The sequence below is a fragment of the Frieseomelitta varia genome, unplaced genomic scaffold, assembly GCF_011392965.1.
Source record: "Frieseomelitta varia isolate USP_RPSP 00005682 unplaced genomic scaffold, Fvar_1.2 scaffold_326, whole genome shotgun sequence".
NCBI classification, from domain to species: domain Eukaryota; kingdom Metazoa; phylum Arthropoda; class Insecta; order Hymenoptera; family Apidae; genus Frieseomelitta; species Frieseomelitta varia.
Window position 1 is genome coordinate 911,881 of NW_025110064.1, and position 20,101 is coordinate 931,981.

General features: G+C 28.5%; 1 protein-coding gene and 1 long non-coding RNA gene across 2 annotated transcripts; both read left to right on the top strand.

Annotated features, from left to right (window-relative positions):
- Positions 1-1,543: 1,543 nt before the first annotated feature.
- Positions 1,544-6,674, top strand: LOC122530070. Its single transcript, XR_006306907.1, has 3 exons — positions 1,544-2,029; positions 5,318-5,413; positions 6,329-6,674. It is a non-coding gene; the product is annotated as an uncharacterized LOC122530070 (long non-coding RNA).
- Positions 6,675-7,534: 860 nt separating this feature from the next.
- Positions 7,535-17,036, top strand: LOC122530093 (glucose dehydrogenase [FAD, quinone]). Its single transcript, XM_043656752.1, has 4 exons — positions 7,535-8,011; positions 8,948-9,131; positions 12,340-12,681; positions 14,870-17,036. Exons 1-4 carry the CDS (start codon positions 7,607-7,609, stop codon positions 15,829-15,831), a joined length of 1,893 nt encoding a protein of 630 aa, XP_043512687.1. The 5' UTR covers positions 7,535-7,606; the 3' UTR covers positions 15,832-17,036.
- The last annotated feature ends 3,065 nt before the right edge of the window (positions 17,037-20,101 follow it).

Here is a 20,101-nt window from a genome sequence, read left to right on the forward strand (position 1 = left end):
TGTATTAATTTCTATCGCGATTGTGCGTTTATTTGGAAAATAAAAAAAACTTTTACAATAAATTATAAGAATGAAAGTGCGAAAAATAAAGAGTTTTTATTTGTATACATACATATTTAACGCGTCGTTGTAAATTTATGAAATTTCTATGAGGATAATTAGTAGTTTTCATACACATTGATAATTCCACAAAAACACTCAATTTTTCTTGTTTGATATAATTTTATTTATCAATGTCTGTCAGTGAAGATATTTACTACAACATTTTTGTAGCATTACAAACTACAATTATCATGATCATTTATGAGGATTAAATAAAGTATGTATAAGATATGATAAGATATGTATAAGAATGTAAAAGCAAAGAAGACTTAGACCAGTTTATTAATGATAATGTTATCTAGAAACTTTAATTTTTATTCATTTTATTTTATGAATAGATCGTTCAAATTTCTAAAAATATATTATACATTGTAGTATATTATATATACTACATAGTATACTATATACTATATGTACATTACTACAGTACTATAATATACTATTATAGTATTATAGTACTATTATAGTATATACTATTATAGTATTATAGTACTATTATAGTATATACTATTATAGTATTATAGTACTATAATATACATATATACACATATATATATTATTGTACACTATACATATACTATTATAGTATAAAGTATATATTATGGTATAGTATATAGTCATTATAGTATTATGGTATATATACATTATAATATAGACTATGGTATAGTATACATATATTATAGTATAGTAATATAAAAACTACATTTGTTATTCAATTGTATTCAAGAATTATATACATTATTTTATTCAATTAAATTTTTAGTATGCTATATAAGAGCTATATTTTATAATATATTATATTATAGCAGAAGAGCTATATTTATAATATATAATATACCATATATTTATAATATAGCAGAAGAGCTATATTTATAAGCTTTTATGCTATATTATATGCTCTTATGCTCTCGTGTTATATGCTCTTATGCTTTATTAAAGTATAGCATAAGAATTATATTTATAGCTCTTATGCTTTATTAAAGTATAGCATAAGAATTACATTTATAGCTCTTATGCTTTATTAAAGTATAGCATAAGAATTATATTTATAGCTCGTATGCTTTATTAAAGCATAGCATAAGAATTATATTTATAGCTCTTATGCTTTATTAAAGTATACCATAAGAATTATATTTATAGCTCTTATGCTTTATTAAAGTATATCACAAGAATTATATTTATGCCTATATTTTATAATATATTATACTATAAATTTAATTATTCGAAGAATTTATTCGAAATATTACGCGAACAAAATTTCACTCGAAGAATTTATTCGAAATGTTATTCGAGTAAAATTTTATTCGAATAATGCCCAACACTGGTTCCAGGGGGGAGAGAGAAAAAGAGAGAGAGAGAGAGAGAGGGAGAGGAGAGGGAGGAAGTAGTCGTAAATACAACTATAAATAACTAAACACGAGGCAAAGCTTTTGTTTGTTGGCAGGACCAAAAGTGGTGGCACTGTACGAGAACGTACGCTTTATACGTGGAACGTGATGTTCGGACATTCAGTCTCTCGCTTTCTCTACGTTCGCGAGCTACTCGATCGTGCCGATCGAGCCGATCATCCGCCGTTGACATCGTGCACGATCCACGAGGGATCGGGATGCGTTGATTGACAACGTCGGCTCGCTCGGGGGAAATCATTCAAACACGCACGTGGGCGGACCTAATTTCAGAAATCGTGGAGTGAGTAATACGAGGACTATTGCTCTCTGAGTAATAAGGAATATCGTTGCTGCGAGGGATATCGATGTTGAAGCGTGCGCGTGTTTGCAATTTTTATTCGATAAACATGGAGGCCACTTTCTTTGGGGATTCTCGGCGAAACGCGCGGGCAACGATTGTGTTCTTCTCCTCAGTTTAGTGTGCACAGGTGGATCGCGTGTACAAGGTCACGAGTCGTTATAACAATTGTACAATTAAGGTATTAATTCACATTTAATAACAAGAGATAATCAGATACAAATCAAGGTATTGATTTTGTTAAGTTTTTGGTGTGTGCAAGAGGTGCTAAGGTATTAATTTATAATACGGACAACAAAGTATGAATTTCGTTAAGTTTTGGTATAAAACCTGATGCCTTGTAGCTCTCAATTTTCAATTAGGAATGTCACGTGTTCCTTGCTACACTTTCTTTCAGGAATAAATACAAAGTACGTAATTTATTAACAAGAACAGATCTTAGATCAAACCGATTGTTCATCCGATTAAATTACTGTCATGTAATTCAGCTTGAAAGAATTATCACATGTAATTCAACTTAAATTACTGTCACATGATTCATATAAACGAGTCGTTCGTTCGATTTTAATTCGACTCGATACTATTCGAATTGATTTTTGCCACGCGCGTCGAGAATTTTTCGCTCCAAAATCGTAATACCTTCTCAGTTTTAAGTATAGTGAAGTGAAACAAAATAGGCAAAATAAATATTAAATTTATTATACCTCTCAATAACTTCTATCCAGTGATATCATACCGACGAGTTTACAAGGAAAGCGACGAGTTATTGTGTACGGTGTTGGTCACTCGTTATGGTCCGCAATCGGCGCAAGCGATTTAATAAATCATTCGTATCACACGAATTGAAATTTCAATAAATCCTTTTACCCGATCGAATCGATTTCCGACAAATTATCCATCCACTTTATGAAACTATCACTTGAATTCGACGATTTTAACAAGTTATAATAAAGTTATAATAAAGTCTTTGAAGCGAGATTGTCACTCGAATTCGATTTCAACTCGATACTGTCGATGATACTGTCGCGCGGTTATTATAATACCGAACTCGCATACGAGCATACGAGAACGAAGTTCCTTTTATTTGAAAATTATTCGTTTCGATGATATTATTTGACGAATTTGACGAATGTAGTTCCGTTGCGGCGACGAATCGGCGAGAATCCGCAGAAGGGAAACAGAAAGTGTGTCGCAACCGTGGCCGAAAAGGTTGCATCGGTAACGAGCGGCACGCTGCCCGTGAATGGCGATGTCACTCGACTGCATCGTAGAAAAAAGAAAGTTATGCAAACGCGAGATTACTTTGAATTGTTCTGCAGCCTGTTCCCCTACAGGCGAATTCCACGGTGGCTCTCTTGTTGGTCCTGTTTTTTCCACTCGATAATGTTGTCTCGTTTCAATTTCATAACTCACAGTCAATCGAGAAGCGATTCTATATATAGAATTTTTTTAAAAATTGCTTGATCAACAAAAGTCTTTTGATTTCCTTGGTACCTAATTATATATTTATAGTACTTAGTACTGTATTACAGTAATACTGCTATATTTATGGTAAATCTACTAGTATATTTATAGTAAATACTTATAGCAAATATACTAGTATATTTATAGTAGATACCTATAGCAAACATACTAGTATATTTATAGTAGATACTTATAGCAAACATACTAGTATATTTATAGTAGATACTTATAGCAAACATACTAGTATATTTATAGTAGATACTTATAGCAAACATACTAGTATATTTATAGTAGATACTTATAGCAAACATACTAGTATATTTATAGTAGATACTTATAGCAAACATACTAGTATATTTATAGTAGATACTTATAGCAAACATACTAGTATATTTATAGTAGATACTTATAGCAAACATACTAGTATATTTATAGTAAATACTTATAGCAAACATACTAGTATATTTATAGTAAATACTTATAGCAAACATACTAGTATATTTATAGTAAATACTTATAGCAAATATACTAGTATATTTATAATACTTAATACTTAGTATTAGTACCTAATATATATATTACAGTAGACATATAGCATATACTATATAAACACGTTTAATGTAGCATATAGTATATACTGTAAAGTTTATATTTCTTGATATCTTGTGACAGTCATCAATTAGAAATTTTCCCATTTTCAGAATTGCGATCAACAGAAATTTTCTGCTTTCCTTGGTACCTAGTATAATATATATTTATAATACTTAGTATCGTACTATAGTAATATACTAGTATTATATATTTATAGTAAATATACTAGTATATTTATATTATTTAGTATTTAGTATTAGTACCTAGTATATACATATATTATAGTGCATATATAGTATATACTAAATATATATATTTAATATAATATATAGTATATACTATACAGTTCATATTTCTTGTTACCTAGTGACAGTCAATCAGAAAAATCGTTATTTTCAGAATTGCGATCAACAGAAGTTTTCTGCTTTCCTTGGTACCTAGTATAATATATATTTACAGTATTTAATACTGTACTATAGTGCTATACTGGTGTATTTATAGTAAATACACTAGTATATTTATAATACTTAGCACTTGGTACTTGGTACCTAGTGAAACAGTCAATCAGAAAAATCGCTGTTTTCAGAATTGCGACCAACAGAAGTCTTTTGCTTTCCTTGCTACCCAATATACGTTTCGTATAGTATGTATTTGTGGTATCTTATATTGGTATCTAGTATGTGTGTTATAGTATATATTACTTGGTACCTAGTACACATATATGTCTAGTTTAATATATAGTATACACTATATTGTTCATATCTCTTGGTACCTAATGACAATTGTTAATCAGAAAAATCCCTATTTTCAGAATTCTGATCAATTTTTCTTGGTAAATATATACAGTGTGTTTAATAAGAACGTAGACGATATATTTCTCTGAAGAAATAATATTCCTTTTGTAAACAATTTTGCACAGCTCGAAAATACTATTACTATACTATGACTTAATTAATAGTGTGTCCAATCTCCACCACTAGCAATTATTGCTTGGACGCGGCGAAATATTTTTTCCTCCAAAAGACATACTTTTTCAGCATACGAGACAGATAAAGACCTCCAAAGTCGTCGAATTCGAGAAACATGGAGGCCTTTACCTGTCTCGTGTGCTGAAAAGTTGGTGAAATGCAATCCAATTAATTCCATTAATTAAGTGCTACTACTAATAAAGAGTGGTCACTGAAAGACTGAATGATATAAAACAAAAATAACTTTTACAAACACATGTCTTTTCAATTTTTTATCATTTTATTTGGATTAATATAATTAATAGATTTTTTTCAATATATTTCATGTGTGAATTCTTATGAATTAAAATTTTTTTTCTATAAATTTTTCAAACCCTTGTCAGTAGCCATACTATAGTATTTTTGATCCGTGCAAAATTTTTTGCAAAAACAGTAACTTTTTTCAGGGAGACGGCGTCCACTTATTAAACACAACTGCAGGTCGTTGAGTGACAATTGGAACGACGAAGTTTCATATTGGCGAACGTAAGCATCGTTAATACGTAAGTGAGAAACCGTGTCCCGACGAAGTTTCACGTTTATTGTCTCGTAACGATTCGCAACGATTCGCGAGCGACAGTGTAATTAAAAACTACTAAAGCACAAATACACGAGCAATTTTCACGCAAGTGCGAAATTGTTTTTTAATTTCATCGTTCCTTGTGTCTTTCGCTGTGGTTGTTTTCTCTTCGAAGAAGACGGATTGAGAAACGATTATTTACATTAAAATCGTATGAAATTATATATAGATGATACATGATAACATTTAAAGAACGGCGATCTCTACATGTAAAAGAATAATAATAGATAAATTTTGAACAATCATAAAATAATTTTCTATTTTTCTATTTTCATTTAATTGCAAACGTTGATCATTGCCGGAATTATTGTTGAGAATAATATACAATATATTTTATTTATATTATAATATAAATATATATAATATATATAATATACATTTTATTTGTATTATAATATAAATGAAATATGTAATTATAATATATATAATATACATTTTATTTGTATTATAATATAAATGAAATATATAATTATAATATATATAATATATAATATATTTCATTTATATGTAATATAAATATAATATATACAATATTTTTATTCATGTATGTATATATTTTTATTTTATATGTATATATTATAGTTTTATGTAATATAACACATAAACTATAATATATTTATTTATACATTTTTGTATATCATTATATCTTTAATTTGCATAAAAATCCTATTTCATTTCATTTTTATTCAATTAATAATCAATTTAGGAAGTAGAAATTTTCCTACAAACTACATTCAGAAGATTTGGAATAAGGCCAATTTCATCGTAGTTGGAACATTCGTATAATTTCCATTTTTTACAAAATTCACTGCTGACGAAAATAACTTTCTTTTTTCAGGATCAACTGAAATTTGAACAACTCGACTTCTCGGTGTGCAGCTCACGAGTCAATAGAGCATCGAAGAGTTACTTTTCGAAGAAATTAAGAGAGTTTCGTTCGCTTTGTTCTCGCGAAACTTTGCGAGCAACAATGACATCGTTCAATCTCAGTGTCGTAGAAGCGAATTTATCTTGGCACGAACGAGTGTTTGAAGGAACGAGCGTCTCTTCTTTCAAGAAGAATCAAAATTCTCGACGTAACGCGCAAATGTAATGGGGCATCGAAGAACAGAGATATAATAAAAAAAGAAAAAATAAAATTTTAAATATTTGAAAATTAAAAAATTAGAGAATTTTGGTAAAATTTGTCGAATTGGAAAAAAATTAAAAAATTAATAGAATTTGGGAGCAAAAAATTTGTGAAGTATATTTGTTAATAAAATTTGTAAACGAAGAGTAAAAATCAAAAAGTAATAGCAATATTTCCAAATCTCAAATGTACGATCAGAGAAATTCTGAAAGAAATTTATACGTACATGTACGCATACAGAAAATTGAAGGGTTAATTAAATTAATATAGTTGATAAGGGATTAACAAAATTCAAAGGTGGAGAATAAAAAGTAAAAAAAAAAATTAAAGACTAACAAAACTTCCAGGATTTAATGAAATTTAAAAGCGAAGTGTAAAAATTAAAGAAGAAACAGAAGAGAAATAATAATGAATCTTCCAACAATTCGAACGAGAATAATAATAATTAACGAGAAATTAAAAAAGAAACAACGAAACTTTCAACACTTTACCAGCAAAGAATTAATAAAATTTAGAAACAAAAGACAATAGATAATAATTCAAATTTCAAATGAATAAAAAGGAAGAAAAGAAAATAACGAAACTTAACTAACAAAGAATTATTAGAATTTACAAACACAATAAAAAAACCAAAAGAAAAAAAAAAACAGAACTGAAAGCCAAAAAAAAAAACCCCCTCCCCAAAATAAATAACAGAACAGAAAGAATTATTAATAAAATTTCAAAACTTCCAGTACTTTAAATATTTTTCTTCAAGAAAGAAAAAAATATAAAATTAAAATATTTTTCTTCAAGAGAGAAAAAATATAAAATTAAAATATTTTTCTACAAGAGAGAAAAAATATAAAATTAAACTATTTTTCTTCAAGAAAGAAAAAATATAAAATTAAAATATTTTTCTTCAAGAGAGAAAAAATATAAAATTAAACTATTTTTCTTCAAAAAAATTTTTTAAAAGGAGAAAAAAGAAAGACGAGAGAGAGAAAAATGACGATCGCGACAGTGACCTCGTTGGCGATAAAGGGCGCCACTCTGCTACTCGGAAAGGTGGCGATAATCCCCATCATCATAGTGGCGCTGGCCTACTACAATTATGATCTAATGGATCCCGAGAATTATCCGAAAGTGACGAACAACATAAGGAGAGAGTACGATTTCGTGGTGGTCGGCGGTGGATCGGCCGGGAGCGTGGTTGTGAATCGGTTAACAGAGAATCCAGCGTGGAGCGTGTTGCTGTTGGAGGCTGGTGGACACGAGACCGAGATCACCGACGTACCTATACTCTCTCTTTACTTGCACAAGAGCAAGCTGGATTGGAAATACAGGACGCAGCCGCAGGATTCAGCTTGTCAGGCGATGGTCGATCGACGATGCTGCTGGACCAGGGGAAAGGTGAGAGAGATATCATATATTTCTTGGTAGAATTATTGAAACTGTTAAATCAATCCTCGACACTTAGATAGCTTGTCAACTATAGGCTACCTAAGTCGGCAAAGTGTCAAGTTGACTTGACCTCAATTTTTCAATCTTGCTTTTCCAGTTGAAGAAAATTTGTGGAGAGAAATTCTTTGTAGAGATAAAAGACCAGTGGATAAAAAATTGTACCAACGTGCAATTGCGTATAATTATCAATTATTGGTTGATAACGATCAATGTTAATTAATTCTGATAACGACCAATGTAAATATCAATTATTAATTCGTAATCAATAGAAGAAACAGCTAGAATTAATTAATTTACATCTAATGTATCCAATGTAATCTAATATACCTAATATAATCTTCTACCCTAATATAATCTACTAACTTCTAAATATAATATAATCTATACCTAATATAATCTAATATACCTAATATACTACCTAATAATCTAATATACATGATATTATCTCTAAAATAATTATTTTAGAGAGTATATCTAATATATTCTAATATAATCTCTAATCTAATATATTCTAATATCTATATCTAATAAATTCTAATATCTAATATATTCCAGTATAATTTCTAATCAAATATATTCTAGTATCTATTCTAATATATTCTATTCTATTTAATATATTCTAATATCTATTATAATATATTCTATTCTATTTAATATATTCTAATATCTATTCTAATATATTCTATTCTATTTAATATGTTCTAATATCTATATCTAATATCTATTCTAATATATTCTCTAAAATAATTGTTAATTATTCTCAATTCTCTAAACTGATGTTCCAAACAAGATTAATTACTATAAAACGTGCAGTAAATGAATGTATCCAAACGACGATGAATCTGTCTAATGTATTTTTCAAACTGTGTCACGATACTGTTTTAGGTTTTGGGAGGTTCGAGCGTGCTTAACACGATGCTATACATTCGAGGGAATCGGCGAGATTTTGACCAGTGGGAAAGCTTTGGAAATCCTGGTTGGGGTTACGAGGACGTTCTGCCTTATTTCAAAAAGTCCCAGGATCAACGAAATCCCTATCTGGCTCGCAACACTAAGTACCATAGCACTGGTAAGACTGTTTCTCGATTTTTACATTTAAATTTGAAAAGGTCAAGTTTACAATTAATTGTTATATTTTTATTTGTTCAAAGTGATTTAAGCGAGAAGCTTTTACCCTTCTTTATAAAGTTTAAACTTCCATTTTATTTATTTATATCGAATATATAATAATATATTGATATTCCATATAACATAATTTGTTAATGTAAGTTTTATACGTTAATTATAATTTTGATTTATTATTATCTTGCGAGTATCATTTGTGTATTTTTATATGTTGTAATTTGTCAAATTATAATTTATTGAAATTATAATTTTGATTTATTATTATTTTACCTTGCGAGTATTGTTTGTGCATGTTCAACTTTGCTGTTTCAATTTCACACGTTTCTAGATCAACGTAATTTATAATTACGATAATTTGATATAATTCTTAGTTATAATTCTGTCGTATTTTTATTTATTCAAATCAAGTAGACAACGGAATGAATAAATACGTCCAACGTTGATTATTATTATATTTATCATTGCTTGTTATTGTTATATTTAATAATTCAATAATCAAAAAAGATGCTTTTTCTTCTGCTCACATTTGTTGTTTATTTATTTATAAAAATTTATGAATATATACGACAACATATATGCAATTCATAATGCAATTCTTTTTATTTATTTAAATAAAACAAACAAAATCAATTTAAATAAATCGTTATTAATTATTTAATAATTATTAAAATTAATAGTAATTAATGTTTTATTGCATTGAATGTTAAAATTAATTTAAATAAATTATTCGCATTGCGAAATTTGTAAAAATATTTCAACAAATAATAAAATTACTTGATTGATGAATTTATAAAAACAATTCAAACGAGCAGAAAAGTGAGACCTCTTTTGCATTTTAATTTCTAACGAAGAAATACGATGGATGCCACATACTCTATTATAGCTTGTACGTGGTAATAAATACTTAAATCAAATAGTCAGTATTTTACACTGAGCGCTCCAAGTAATTGCCCCTAATAAGATACGACCTCGTTGAGTGAAGAAAAAGAATTGCTTTCGTGTTGTAACTGCATACATTTATCATGCACTAATTAATTTTATCCAGAATTTATTATCATTAGAATGTATCAATTCATTCGTTAACATAACAAATATTATTAACAATGTCAAGTGTATGATGTACATTTTAATTATTTCAAATTTCAAGCTTTACGAATTCTTTTTTCTTTTTTTTTTTTTTTTTTTAATAGACAAAAGTATAAACAATATCGAAAATGTATTACAATATGTTACGAATATGAAGATAAAAGCAAAATAAAAACAAGTACACGAAGTTAAAAGAGCAAAGTCGAACGATACTCCGATAAGGTGAAACAATAATAAATCAAAGATTAAAATCATCATAAATTTACAGGAACAGATAAAATTGATTTGTGACTCGTAATTTTAAAATCAATTCGCAATTTACGTTAACGATAGACAAAATTAATTTACAATTTGTAATTTAATATTAATTATATATTAATTATATAACTATGTACATTCGCATGCATTCGTATATAAAATTTTATAGTCAATTTGTGAAATTAATTTACAGTTTATATTATACGAGAAGAATTATACTATAGAATAATAATAATATACTATAGAATAGATTATATTAATATTAATACAATTGTATAAGTATATTACTACACAATAATAATATACTATACAATACGTTATCTTAATATTAATACAATTATACAAGTATATTATACTACACAATAATAATAATATACTATACAATACATTATATTAATATTAATACAATTATACAAGTATATTATACTACACAATAATAATAATATACTATACAATAGATTATATTAATATTAATACAATTATACAAGTATATTATACTACACAATAATAATAATATACTATACAATAGATTATATTAATATTAATACAATTATACAAGTATATTATACTACACAATAATAATAATATACTATACAATAGATTATATTAATATTAATACAATTATACAAGTATATTATACTACACAATAATAATAATATACTATACAATACGTTATATTAATATTAATACAATTATGCAAATATATTAATTATACTATACAATATATTATATTAATATTAATACAATTATATTAATACAAATACATTAATTATACTATACAATACATTATATTATAGAAGAAGAATTTGCAAATAAATGAAAGGAGAAACTAGTGAATGAATTTCCTCGAAATTTTGATTAAACGAACCGTTTTTAAAATTTGTATTTCCATTTTGTTTCCATTCGAGGATTTTGCAGAAAGTGAAATTGTCTAGTTGCAAAGGAACGCGCCACAGATAGTCAGAGACTGACAGAAACAATAATCAAGCGTTACTACACAGCGAAGCAATATCGCATCCGCTGTGAAACAAGGTCGCCAAATTGACATAATTAATAAATATACGATCTACTATCTGGAGAAGAAATGGTTACATTGGTTGTCATTCTGTTCCAGAAACGTCACGTACTTACGAGTAACTTCTAAATTATTTCAAATTAAAAAAATTAGGCCTGAATGTGCCAAATTAATGATTCTCTCTTTCTTGCATCTTCTCTCCACTTTTTTGTGAGAAAAAATATTCTTTATATAACTCAAATGAAAAATAGTCATTTCCAGAATCTTCTCAGTCAAAACTGTGTAATTTTCTTAATTTGCAAAATTAACATTTTCTTCGGAATCGTTGTCTCTCTCTTTCAAGAGAATATTATTGAAGATTAATATTTATAATATTTATACCATCTATTTATATTTGAAATATTTGTAATATTTGTACCATCTATTTATATTTGTAATATTTGTACCATCTATTTATATTTGAAATATTTGTAACATTTGTACCATCTATTTATACTTGAAATATTTGTAATATTTGTACCATTTATTTACATTTGAGATATTTGTAATATTTGTACCATTTATTCACATTTGAAATATTTGTAATATTTGTACCATTTACTTATATTTAAAATATGCTGCACTATCAGTTTGTATTTGAAATATTTATAACATTTATACTACCTGTGTGTATTTCTACTATTTGCAATGCACTGCCTCTGTTGCAACGTTCGCAATTGTTAAAGAATCAACAAATTCGCGCAACTGACTTGACATTCTCACGAGATTCTTTCTTCTTCGTTTCACTTTGAAGGTGGCTACCTAACGATCCAAGACTCCCCGTACAACACACCCTTAGGCATAGCTTTCCTCCAGGCTGGCGAGGAGATGGGCTACGACATCGTGGACGTGAATGGCCAGCAACAAACGGGCTTCGCGTTGTATCAATACACAATGCGACGAGGTACCCGATGCAGCACCGCCAAAGCTTTCGTCAGACCGATCCAACTGCGGAGAAATTTTCATCTGTCACTTTGGAGCCACGTGACTAAGATTCTGATCGATCCAGTTACGAGAAGAGCCTACGGCGTCGAATTCATCAGAGAGGGGCGGAAACACGTGGTCCACGCCAGAAAGGAGGTGATCCTCTCAGCAGGTATACAATCGCAACTAAATAATTAATAATCGTTACACTCGAAGAATTGAAGAGATTTCGACAATTAGAACGTAACGCCAATTTGATCGTTTCGCGTTTGTTTTCATGATAAATAATTTCTGATGAAGAGAACAATGACTTTAAATTATGGTTAAAATTTCACTGCAAGTAGTCGACAATAATTTTTTAATGAAATGTACGAGTTTCGTAATTAACTTTTTTTTCACAAAATATAATAATAATATATAATAATAATAATAATAATAATAATAATAATAAAATATAATAAAATATAATATAATAATAAAATATAATAATAATAATAATACAATATAATAATAATAATAATACAATATAATAATAATAATAAGAAATTTATTAATTAAAATTATTCTATAAATTAATTTTAAATATTTATATTTATATTATAAATTATACTTATTAATTTAATTATAATTAAATTTTGAAATTATTTAAAGTAATATTGTTATTTCTATTTATAATATATTTTAAATTAATAATTAATATATTTTAATTTAAATAAGAATCATTATAAAATGATTAAATTTTAAGTCGAAATTAAATGTATTTTTACTTCATATTTATAATAAAATTAAAATACATTTATTAATAAATTTTTATTAATTCAATAAAATAAATAAAAAATTTAAAAAAATTAATTCATGACAGTAATGAAAAAAAAAAATTAAAATGATTATTGGTAATTGAAAGATATTATAACCAAATCATTATTCACTATGATCGAAACAGTGAAAAATTAATATTTCTCTGTTGTTTCACTTTTCACGAAATTTCTTTGGCAATTAATTTCGTTTTTAATGATTAATTCTGACCGAGTGACTTCTTTTCTTCAGAAAATGTTTAAGAAAAAGATTGACGATTAAATTCAATGACAGTTTAAGAATTATTTAGAAATATTTTAAAATTAGTAGATGAACCCTTTGAACCCTCATTTTATATTAATTTGGATCTGTTTAATTCTTAATGAGATTAATACTTCCATTATACGTATCTTCTAGTGATATTAATTATTAGTGTTAGTCAGAACGAGTTAAAAATTAACATTTTAACGATATTAAAAACTATGAATACTATTTTTACAATGAAAATATCGATTATTACAAATTAATTATTAATTTCATCAATTAATCATTAAAAGGTACGAATCTCCTTTATAATGAAAATGTTCATTGGAATAAACTTTTAATAAAACTATCAATTTCATTATTAATATCACTAAATTTCAGTAATTAATATCACTAAAAATTGACGCGTTTCAATTATAATGAAAGTATTCTCTACAATAAAATATTAATTTCATTAATAAATACCTAACGTGATCACGAAAGGAGCGATATATTATTTCTATTTATAACAAAAATATGAATTTCATTAATAATTAACGTTATGAATTTCACTAATGACCAATATCACTAAAAGCTGTGTATAATGAAAGTAATTTCATTAATATTCAGTAATAATATGTAATAATAATGAAAGTTATTAATTTCATTCATAATTAACATCATGAAAAAAATATGAATTTTAATAGTAATTAATATCGTTGAAAGATCTGAATAATGAAAGTATTCGTCGTGAAAAAATACTAATTTCGTTAATGATTGCCGAAATTTCATTAGAACAGTATGAGTATCATTTACTTATCATAATGAAACATTAATGATTGCATAGAAAATATAATAATAATAATAAATACAAACTTCATTATAAATTATAATTATAAATATATATAATTATATTATATATATATATAATATAAATAAATAAATTAACAAATATATATATATATATATAATTATATATATAATATAAATAAATAAATTAATGAATATATATATAATTATAAATATAATAACAAATACATACTTTGTCCGTAACAAAAAGATATTCATCCTAATAAATTGAGCATCGTTACGAAATTCGTCAATAATCATTGAAATTTCATCAAAGGACGAATGTCATTTACTCATCGCAATGAAACATTAACAATTACATACAAAATACACACTTCATAACAAAAATAAAACTCGACGAACATCGAGTCGAATGTATAACGTTTCGAGTTTTCGTTTGAACAACGAAACGAAAAAAAAAAAATTAATCATCTACAAACGAAGCACGAATCACTGTCACCATGTCTCACCAGGTGCCATAAACTCCCCTCAACTGCTGATGCTGTCGGGTATCGGGCCCAGGCAACACCTGCAACAAGTGGGGATCCCGGTGATCCACGACTCCCCCGGTGTCGGGCAGAACCTGCAGGACCACATAGCGGTCGGCGGTTTGATCTTCCTGATCGACTACCCGGTCAGCACGGTGATGACCCGATTGGTGAACCTGAACTCGGCGCTTAGGTACGCGATCACGGAGGACGGGCCGCTGACGTCGAACGTCGGCCTCGAGACGGTCGGGTTCATCTCGACGAAGTACGCGAACCAGAGCGACGACTGGCCGGACATCGAGTTCATGCTCACCTCCTCGTCCACCACGTCCGACGGCGGCACCCACGTGAAAACCGCCCACGGGCTCACCGACGAGTTCTACAACGAGGTGTTCGAGTCCATCAACTACCGCGACGTGTTCGGTGTCTTCCCGATGCTGCTCAGGCCCGAGTCACGTGGCTTCATCAAGCTGAGGTCCAGCAACCCCTTCGACTACCCGCTCATGTATCACAATTACCTGACGCGCCAACAGGACGTCGACGTGCTCCGGGAAGGCGTGAAAGCAGCGATCGCGCTCGGCGAGACGAGCAGCCTGAAGAGGTTCGGCGCCAGGTTTCACAGCCGCGCGTTGCCGAACTGTGGCCATCTGCCTCTGTTCACGGACGAGTACTGGGACTGCGCCATAAGACAATACACCATGACGATTTATCACATGAGCTGCACGGCGAAGATGGGCCCGCCCAGCGACCCCATGGCCGTCGTGGATCCCGAGCTGAGGGTGTACGGTGTCAGCGGGTTGAGAGTGATCGACGCGTCTATCATGCCGACCATCACCAGCGGGAACATCAACGCGCCGGTGATCATGATCGGCGAGAAGGGCGCCGATCTGGTGAAGAGGCAGTGGTCGCCGAGGAGAAAGAGGGACAACGTGACGAGTGATGAGTGACGAGTGTTGAAGAGAGATTGTTGGGAGCTGGGGAATTATTCGAAAGTCTTGGAACTACTTCTACGACGACGAGTAATCGACAAGGTAATTGCTATCTACGCGATCGGGAGTATCCGGAAAACCGTTTCAAGTGAATTGTTACGACACGTGTATAATTTGCTGATTGTTACAATGTACACGTGGACGATTTATCTTGAAAGTGGAATTTGTTTTGTTAATAAAAGTTGTTCAGAGAGAGCCACGAAATTTGCTGAAGACAGAAAGAAGAAAAAACTAATTTTGGTTAGGTTTCGTAGGGAAAAAATGGTGCACAATGATTTCAACTCGTGTAACACTGGTGTTACACCACGATACTAAGAGTTGGCAATTGTTTGTGTTTCTAGGAGCTCTCGATCTTCAAATTACAGTCGAGAAAAAAAAAAAAAAATCAAAAAGAACATATCGTTTCTATCAACAGTCGACACAGTCGAGTTCTATTTTAAAATTCAACGTAAAAACTGCATCGAACTACGGCTTCTACAGATTTAGATTTAGGTTTTTCAATTTCACGTTATTTTGTAAATTAGATAGAATAAAATAAATTATACTGTAGAGTAAAATAAATTATACTGTCATTTAAATTATAACAGAGAGATGGATGTAAATGAGAATAGCGTAAATGACACAGAGTACATGAAATAATATTGTTGTTGTAATAATAATAATAATAGTTATTATTATTATTTGTGCTCATTTTTAAATGGTCACGTCAACAAAGTCATTAATGACCACCAAAAATGAATAAACTTATATTTTTCAGTGATTCGAATTTCGCAATATTTTGTAAATGATAAATTAAAGAAGAGGAATTTGCAACACTGCAAATAGTGTTTCTCGTTTCTCTTCGTGTTGTTTTGTAGATAATAAATTAGAGAAAAGAGGCAGAACCCGATAAAATAGAAATATTTTTTATCGACGCTTAAATTCTTCAGTTTGATTATAAAATGATCATAAAATGCGTAATAGCATTTTTCACTGATAGCTACTAAATTTACATTCAATGATTATAGAAGAATGCAAAGTCGAATGATTGTTTAACTGTCGTTAGAGAAATCTGATGTGTTATATGTATTTTCAAACAAACAATGAAATACCGGGTTAGCAATTGTGAATGTGTTCGTTTTGTACTATTTTTTTATCAATTAAATGCATTACTATACATGCAATACTAAGCTGTTAAATTCATTTCTTCGAAAACCTAATCTAAACTATACTATATATTACACTATACTATACTAGGTTACTATATATTACACTATACTATACTAGGTTACTAGGTTACTATATATTACACTATACTATACTAGGTTACTAGGTTACTATATATTACACTATACTATACTAGGTTACTAGGTTACTATATATTACACTATACTATACTAGGTTACTAGGTTACTATATATTACACTATACTATACTAGGTTACTAGGTTACTATATATTACACTATACTATACTAGGTTACTAGGTTACTATATATTATACTATACTATATTAGTATATTATTTTATCTTTCAATTAGAAGCTTAATATAATTTATATAGTATATTATACTATTAAAATAATTTATATAATATGGTATATTAATATACCATATATGGTATATTATACTATATTAAATTACTCATTGAAATAAGAAAGTAATTTCAATTAAAGAAGCTAATATTGATATTGGTAGAAATTTTTGTTATTTAAATCAATAATTCAATTTAATTCTTTTTATTTTGAAAACCTAACCTAAACGCGTTACTATATGTTAGACTGTACTATATTAGTATATTATTTTATCTTCCAATTAATATTTTTTTATAATTTATATGGTACATTAATATAGTATATTATACTATTAATATAATTTATATAGTATAGTATATTAATATAATAGTATATTATACTATATTAAATTACAAATTGAAATAGAAAACAGTTAGAGAAGCTAACATTGATATTGGTAGATATTTTTGTTTCGTTAAATCAATAATGAAATTTACTACTTTTTTTTCTAACCTTTTCTAAACGTGTTACTATATATTATACTAGACTGGACTAGACTAGTATATTATTTTTTCTTTCAATTAGTAGTTTAATATAGTACATTACAAAAGTATATAATCTTCAGTTAGAGAAGCTAATATTGATATTGGTAGAAATTTTTATTTTGTCAAATCAATAATCCAATTTAATTCTTCTCTTCGAAAACCTAACCTAAACGCGTCGCCATATATATATCAAGCTACTAACTGAAATAAAAGGTAATAAAAAAGTAAACTTCAGTTAGAGAAGCTAATATTGATATTGGTAGAAATTTTTATTTCGTTAAATCAAAATCAGACCAATAATCATTCAAATTTCATGGAAAGTGCACTAATGTACTATATAAATTCATTGTTCGTTCATTCACGATTCATCTTCCTATGTGATCCACCTTTTTGCAATGAAACTAAACTTTTTGAGTTTAACTAAACCTCTGCTAAGCTAAAACTAATGACAGTTTCAGTCACTGAAAAATTCCAACAATTTCATGCGCGAGAACCTAATATTACAGTATTGTAATATTGAACTTTTAAACGAGGTAAAGTGGAACGTTTGTTTCACTGCAAGAACATCAACCCCGAATCGCTCGATTGCTCGCACACCTTTTACACGTCCTTGAACATACTGCCCAGACGAATGAAAGTACACCTCGCATGCAGCGCGTTACATAACTATCGCGCATAAAACGAAAATAAGGAATTCCGCCGATCTTTCGGTATTTCGGATAAAATGTATGCGATCGAATATTCTTACAACCCTAGAACGCAGCAAATATACAGGATGGTTCGGAAAAATAAACGAAAGAGTTGACATGGAATTTTTTCGTACAATTTCTAAGAGAAAATCGAGTTCAAAAGTATTTAAATTATCGTGTCGAAGAACAATTACTGAACTTGAGTATCAAGAATATTGCGTAGTTAGAGTAAAGAATTAATTGTTTAGTAATTCTAGGAGTTGACGCTAGAAGATTAAAGCAGAAAATTTTCTAAATTTACTAAAGCAGACGAAACGCAAAGAAAGTAGAAAATTTTTATAACAGAATATGTATGCTAAGTCTCATTTGTGGATTTTACAAAAAATCATTTACATCTCTAAAAATACGCTCTCAATTTAATTAATTCCGTTTGAATTTCTCTGTCACAAGTCATCATATACACACATTTGATCATCAGTATGTCTTATCTTATATTTCTTATATCTTATTTTATATTTCGAAATATTCGAAAATTTTTTTATTTATTTCTATTGAATTTCGTTATTTATTTTTATTTCCTACTTTGATTTTTTTTGAATTCAAGTCCTACATATTGATCGTTAGTATTCATATCCTATATTTCAAAATAATTCTAGTTTCAAATATTAGAACATTTTTTGCTGTTATACTCATTTACTTACATTTAATCTAACTTTATTTCAATTTCCCTTTCTCCAAGTCTTATACTCTAGTATAAATTTCTACTCTGTGCACTCTATACTCTATATTCTGTATACTATATACATTTCTACTCTGTATACTTTATACTCTGTATACTCTAGTACACATTTCTACTCTGTATACTCTGTACTCTATACTCTATACTCTATATTCTGTATACTATATACATTTCTACTCTGTATACTTTATACTCTAGTACACATTTCTACTCTGTACTCTATACTCTATACTCTGTATACTCTAGTAGACATTTCTACTCTGTACTCTATACTCTATACTTTATACTCTATACTCTGTACTCTATATTCTATACTCTATATTCTGTATATTCTAGTATACTATTTCTACTCTATACACTCTATACTCTGTACACTATACACTATACTCTATACTCTATACTCTATAGTCTATACTCTATACTCTATACTCTATATTCTACTATATACTCTATACTCTATACTCTACTCTATACCCTATACTCTACTCTATACTCTATACTCTATATTCTGTATACTCTAGTATATATTTCTACTCTGTATACTCTATATTCTGTACTCTATACTCTATACTCTATACTTTATATACTCTAGTATACATTTCTAGAGTTAATCATTCGAGAAATAATACGAAGAAATATAAAATAAAATATAAAATACAAATAAAAGACAAATCGAATCTATGAATTAACCTTTGTTGTATTTTCACACGGTGAAACCAACCAGAACACTTACGATTATTTAAATACGAGTAACATTCGTGACAA